The sequence below is a fragment of the Artemia sp. Qi Xiang Cuo genome, chromosome 1 (assembly GCF_049724085.1).
Source record: "Artemia sp. Qi Xiang Cuo chromosome 1, ASM4972408v1, whole genome shotgun sequence".
Taxonomy (NCBI): Eukaryota; Metazoa; Arthropoda; class Branchiopoda; order Anostraca; family Artemiidae; genus Artemia; species Artemia sp. Qi Xiang Cuo.
This window is the reverse complement of record NC_142794.1, coordinates 35,073,367-35,079,806: the sequence shown is the minus strand read 5'-3', so window position 1 is coordinate 35,079,806 and position 6,440 is coordinate 35,073,367. Positions and strand designations below refer to the sequence as shown.

The 6,440-nt window shown below is 35.5% G+C and overlaps 1 protein-coding gene across 1 annotated transcript; it reads right to left on the bottom strand.

Moving 5' to 3' along the window:
• Positions 1 to 893: 893 nt before the first annotated feature.
• On the bottom strand, positions 894 to 6,155 carry LOC148956235 (serine/threonine-protein kinase pim-3-like). Its single transcript, XM_089100109.1, has 4 exons — positions 5,888 to 6,155; positions 4,450 to 4,661; positions 2,895 to 3,258; positions 894 to 1,830 (listed from the first exon to the last, which is right to left on the bottom strand). The coding sequence occupies exons 1-4, from the start codon at positions 5,955 to 5,957 to the stop codon at positions 1,292 to 1,294; spliced, it is 1,185 nt and encodes a 394-aa protein (XP_088956235.1). The 5' UTR covers positions 5,958 to 6,155; the 3' UTR covers positions 894 to 1,291.
• Positions 6,156 to 6,440: the final 285 nt, after the last annotated feature.

Sequence of the window (6,440 nt, the reverse complement as noted above, 5' to 3'; positions counted from 1 at the left end):
TCTCCAGACATCGTCTTACTTTGGCTTGTTGCCGTCCACACTTTCTGATAGCGAGAGAGGCCCAGCACCACATATCGTGAGGAAGGCGACCTTTGCCTTTGCGTATCGCTATAGACTAATTGCAATTTTATCGGCCACGAGCGGCTGTTTCATTTTTTTCCACGGATGAGAACGTTTGTAATCGTGTCAGTCCAATGGATTCCAAGGATGCGTCTGAGACAATTGTTCTCAAACCCCTGCATTCGTTTTATCTCTCAAGTTCCCTTAGAGAACAAAAGTATTGGTTATTTAATTACAGTCCTTCGAAATACTAATTCAATCCTTGAACTGAATAAGTTCAGAACCAGTGACTCCAATTCACGAAATTTTTGGTTATTTTGATTTTTTTTTAATGAAACACAAAAAGATATTATTCAATGAAAATACCAAAACCAAGATATTTTCGAAAATCTAGGGAGATAGGGGCGAATCCCACCGAACTGGCGTAACTGCTCAGAATAAGGAGCATCATTCTTGTAAAGCCACAGTGTCTCTACCTTTTATACTTTGTTTTACTTTATCTGACTTTAACTATTCATCACTATGCGTTTCAGGAGCATATTTGTTACTAATACATCAATATAGAGAGTAGTCTGTATATGCTTGATGTGAGGATTTTCTTGAAACTTGGCTTTATAACTTACTTTCTGGAGTTAGACTTCTTTTAATATACAAGGTGAAGTTTAATCTTCCACCTATCCAAGAGCGCAGCCAGGAAATCTTCAAAGGAGTAAGGGTCAAGCAGGCCTAGCACCAAGAATTAGACCCCATGCAGGTCCTGTCCCTGTTTCACCCTAAATTATAAGTACACCTGAGACAATCTTATAAAATCAAGTCTTAAGACAGTATTTATATATTCATGGGTCGTATATTTACAACAGCATAACAAACAATTTACAACTCGGCAGGTCAGATCATATTATTGCAGTGAAATGCATATAATTTAGTCAAAAAACGCATACTACCGATAAATACTAACAAAACTAACTCATAATTTACCGAATTTCTGATATGTACCATTCGTCAAACACGAATAATTTGGAAATAGTCAAAGACGAAAATATAATTTAACCAAATAAAACTTTGGTCACGTCAAAATGAATTTTGCTCGGTCTGAAAAAATACATGATTCTAAATAAACATAATGTACATTAAAATATGCGACTAGACTCAACAAGAACGCCACAATTCGGCAAAACAACATTATTGCACATGCCTAAATCCCGCAACATACACTACATTCAAGCCAACATCAAATAAATTCCTTGTCCTCTAAGGAATTTGCAGTCACAACCGAAGGCCGGGAGCACATATGCGTATACACAGCAGGAGATAAGAGGTTCATAGAGGTGGCATAGCTATCTCGACTACATGAAGATGCAGCAGAGCTAGCTTCACTACTTGACGCTGATGCATCGTGCACTGAGTCACAACACCGGCGAGTTGGCACAGGGATTGTGGGCGTGGCAGTACTTGTTGCGGCCAAGGCACATGCCAGATTATCTTTCACAACAGGGTTGAGCCACGGATGGCTTAGAGCCTCCTCGAGAGTGATCCTATCAGATGCTTTGTATTCGAGACACCGAGTGATCAAGTCTTTCACTTCATTAGATAGTTTACGTTTAGCACGGGTAAAATCTGGGGTTGCACTCATTATTTGATAGTCAGATTCAAAAGGAATATCTCCAACAACCATATCGTAAAGCAAAACACCCAGAGACCAAACAGCAGCAGGCTTGGCGTGATAACGTCGTAACCGTACCCACTCAGGAGGTGAATAAACTCGAGTTCCTATGAAAGAAAGAAATCATCATTAATTTGATAAAAAGCAAACAAAAAGGGACATTAAATCCTTAAAGTCGAATAGAAAATATGTTTCCAAAAAGATTACACAATGAAAGTTCAGAAATCATCTATATTTTATTGCAATAAGGAATTCGGTTCTTTTCACTAGGTCAAATTACACTTGACTCCAAAGGTAAATTGCGCATAAAATAAATTACATACAACTTACGCAACAAACGTTTAAAAGTATTTATATTTTGCAATAACGCGGAACTCGGTTATTTTTATTTTCAGGCCACCGTAAACTTGACCTCAACAAATGATGCAGCGAAATTCGCAGCTTAAATATCATTGGTTAATCTATCAGACAGCCTTAAGGTGAATCAGAATTCCCCGACCAGAAAGTACCGCTTCTTGGTATTTGAAATTAAGTGAAGGCAAGAGAACCTGTAAGTGGTCACCGTCCTTGCCTTGAGCTTTGGCGCATTCTTTAGGCACTAAAATGATGTAGTGATACGTAACAATAACAGAAACCGGATTGGGAAAAACCCGATCTGTCCAAAAGTTGAAGAAATGATTCACTATACAGGTCATACAACCAAATTTGGTTTTTTCTTAACTCCACGTGTGTAACTCCACGTTGTGTAACAGGGCATTTAAATGTTTGATTGACAATCAAATTCGAAAAGCAAAACAAGATCTTTTTCACAAATTAATATTGGTACATAAAAAAGAAATAAAAAAAAACCTATGAGAATGAGAGTCTAAAAAATTGATTCATTTTAAGTTGCAGGTCAAGACCAAATTTGGCTCTTTTCTTAGTGAGTATAATTTCCATCAGTATTGTGCAATAGGACATTTAAATAGTTTGATTGACATGAAAAGTTAGCTTAAAAATCAAGATCAGATAAGATTTTTAACAGCAGGGGAGAGGGTGAAAGGGGCACGACAAGAAAAAATTCAAAATTGGCCAATTTCCAAGAAATACCCATACTAAAAAATGCACCCTCCGCGAAGAAGGCTTTCGATTATTGTAAAAAACGAAAAATGTGTAAATAAAGAGAACTTACCATCAAATTCAGTGTAGAGGGAGTCACGCAGAAAATCGCCAGAGCCGAAATCGATGAGCTTCAGCTGCAATGTTCTCAAGTCAACGACCAAGTTTTCGTCTTTAATGTCACGATGAGTCACTCCGTTTTTATGAACGGCATGGATGGTCTCGCAGACTTCGCGGAACATTTTGGCTGCCATTGACTCTGGAAGTGCTCCTTTCTCTGATATGAAGTCAAAAAGGTCTTGAGACGTTTCAGGTCTTTCGAGAATCAGGACTATAGTGTTCCCCAAATCGAAGTAATCCAGTAACCCAATACATCCTGGAATGTGTGAAACTCGGAGCATCAGGGCTACTTCCAAAGGAACTTGAACACCATTTACCTTTAATACAAAGGAGCAATAAAGCAACAAAACCATAAACTTCCTATAAATTCAAACAATTCAGGTAAACTCCCTAACTATATTTGTTACTAACCCAGATTTTGTCTTTGTTGCTAAGCCGTGAATGAAATTGGGAATGTTATCAACAGGGGGTTGAACTTGCACTTCGGCGGGTTTGTGCAAAGAAAGAAACAAAATAAAACCCTCTTTAAGGTTCATTAGCATCATTTCCCTAAAATAAAGCTAATACACCCACTTGATATGTGACAAAAATTCTTTAATTGGACAAAAGAAACAATAATTTCTGCTTGGACCACAGATTTTGACAAATAAAGACTACACTAGAATTTCAATCAATGTTATAATTGCTCTATTTTTTTATCTATTGCATTTTTAAGTAGATAAACGCAAAAGAAAGAGGGTAATTATACAGTTTCAATTATTTCTTAAAGAATGATAAGCAACCCAATTATTATTTCATTTTTAATGGCATAAATTGATTTAATCTTTTACATTTTAATTTCAGTTTCATCAGTATTGCCATTTTATTTAAATAGCAGTTAATTGTGTGTATTTTTTTTATTATTAAATTCGAAAGTAACTGGAAAAAGGTGAAATTTGAAACCAATTTAAACCAGCTAAATCAGATTTTTAAAACGCTTTCACGTTAACATTATATGAAGTTTGGAAGCACTTGTCAGTTTTATATTTTATTTTTTACGAAAACAGTGATTCTGTCAAATTACCAAACACAGAGAACAGAGAATTAATAAAAAGAACAATCAAAGAGAGGAAATGGGGAAACAGGAGCATGCAAGTATTTGACAAGGAAACTACAGGAGTGCTCATCCATGAAAAATAAACTAAAAAAGGCGTTATTATTTAACATATACTATTAAATAAAAAAAATGAGAGTACAAAATATTTTGGAAGGATTCCAACAAAATCCAAACCACCTAATTATATATACAGTGATCCAAACAGACGAATTGTAAAATATAAAAACATTGTAAAATCTTGATATTTCGGAAATACATGGGGAGGGTATGAGTTAGGAGCCACCCTCCCGGCTCAATGCAAAATGTTAAGTAATACCTCCCTTTTTGTAAGTTGTAGGAGATCACCTCACCCAAAAAATGACGAAATTGTTAAAACTCATAAGTAAATCTGAATCATAGAAAAAATTATTACCTCTGACCATGCAGTGATGGTTTGTCTCCTGATATGCTTGACAGCGACAGGTAAACCATCCATGGCTCTATGGCCTGCATAAACTGTTCCGAAACCACCACGTCCAAGGACTCGGCCAAGACGGTAGGAGCGTGTAAACCTTTCTGCCTCTGCTTCAACTGGCATCCGAGGTTTTATGTCCAAAACAGCAGTAGATTGTTGGTAGTTTTCTCCTATAATAAAAAAAAAACACATTAACTTGATATAATACCGTTAGTCTATAAGATAATCCTAGATATTTACTGGCAAAGTATGTTCATAAATAGGCTACTTAAGTATCCTATTCAAAGTTCAATGCTGTTCTTTTCATAATAAATCGTCTTTCAAAATGTTATTAATAGGTTCATTTAAATATTCTTCTTGAAATTTAGGCCAATACAGAATATTATATAATACAAGATAAACTACAGCATAAACTTATTTGTTGACTTTTAATTTAACATCAAAATTTGGTAGCCGTATAAGATTCAGCTAGTATTTTGGGAGAAATTGGGAGAAAGTTTGAAAGCTACTTTTAGGAGAAAGCTACTTTGCTGAATATTTCAAAACCAAGACATATGGTTGAATTATACGAAAGAAGTTTTAAATGCTTAGACTTGCCTCAAGTACGTGGTAACTTCATTTTACGTCGACTAAATAGGCTATGCTACAGAAATGCTGAAATTAATACAAGTGAAAAATACTGAACCATGAGAATCAAAGAGGTTAATACAGAAACCTCTAATAGAGCAAGATGTGAGCTCTTTTACAAGACTAGACTAGTCAAAACTACAAGATTTTTTTGAATCCCGAAAATACCAACAAATATTTGGTTTCTTTAAATAGCCTACCAAAATTAGTTTAGTAAGTAGCTTCATTGGAAATATAGGTCTACTTCATTCTAACTGATAAAATAGGAAGAACAACAAAACTATAATCCCTATATTTTAATATTGCAGCACATTTTACCCCCTCCCCCTTTATATTTTAGAAATGGCCAAAACCCACCTCTGCTCCTATCCCTTTTCCAGGATACACTAGGCTAATGAAATTGTCACTGCTATATCCAACTAAGCAAATACCACCTCAATGAATGGATCACCAGCCCCTCCACCATGTAGGCTAGGCTACATGCCTACGTCCAAAAACAGGGTGAAGTTCCAAATGAGGGACCCCGCTATCTTGAAAAATAGGTCTAATAAACGTCGCAGTCTAGGCTATCTCAGCCCTTTCATTCGATAGCCTTTATTTAGGCCTATTAAAGATTATTGAAAATTGGTCCTGGTATAGCCTATCTTCTAAGAAAATAGTCAAATTTGGCTTTGAATCCAACTCAAATGCTGAGAACTTGCTTCTCCAGATTAAGAAAACACTCTTTAGTAAAAACTTACATTTGTCTAAGTTAAGAAACTGAACTTACCACCAGCTTTGAATGAACTTGCTTCCTCCCCAATAGTTGGGACACGACTTGAACTAGCTGCCGAATGCATAATCCTAGCAAAATAAATTCACTTTAAATCCAAAAATATCCTTTTATCGTCAATTACTTGTAAGAATTCACTTAATAGACAATTGTCATTTCAATGTAATAATAACTGATGTATCCTTATTGGACTACTTTCATGAACTGAACTGTAGCAACGAAAACCGCTGAATAGATTTGAGTATTCGCGCCGTGGGCAAGGCGCTACTCTATTCTCGGTACTCCGGTGTCTCGTATCAATGGGCGGAGCCTATTTACTTCCGGACACTAAGACAACATATTTAAAAGTTCTTTCATATAAAAACAAAACAAAAATATTTTTTTATAATTCTAAAAAAAAACAAAATGTAACAAGAGTATAAATAAGGATTTGTATGAAGTTAAATACTTGAGCATTCGTCGGAGTAAGGTGTTAAACTAGATTTACTAGAAACTATTTAGCGCATGAAACATTCTTTCACTTAAAGACAAAATAATAACCTTGTTTGAT

Excerpts from the sequence above, each read along its gene's own strand:
- LOC148956235 (XM_089100109.1), bottom strand. The coding sequence starts at position 5,957 with ATGCATTCGGCAGCTAGTTCAAGTCGTGTCCCAACTATTGGGGAGGAA. Across the intron at positions 4,662-5,887 it reads AAGTTCATTCAAAGCTGGTG|GAGAAAACTACCAACAATCT; the intron begins GTAAGTTCAGTT and ends TTTTTATTATAG. Across the intron at positions 3,259-4,449 it reads CCATCACTGCATGGTCAGAG|GTAAATGGTGTTCAAGTTCC; the intron begins GTAATAATTTTT and ends TTTGTATTAAAG.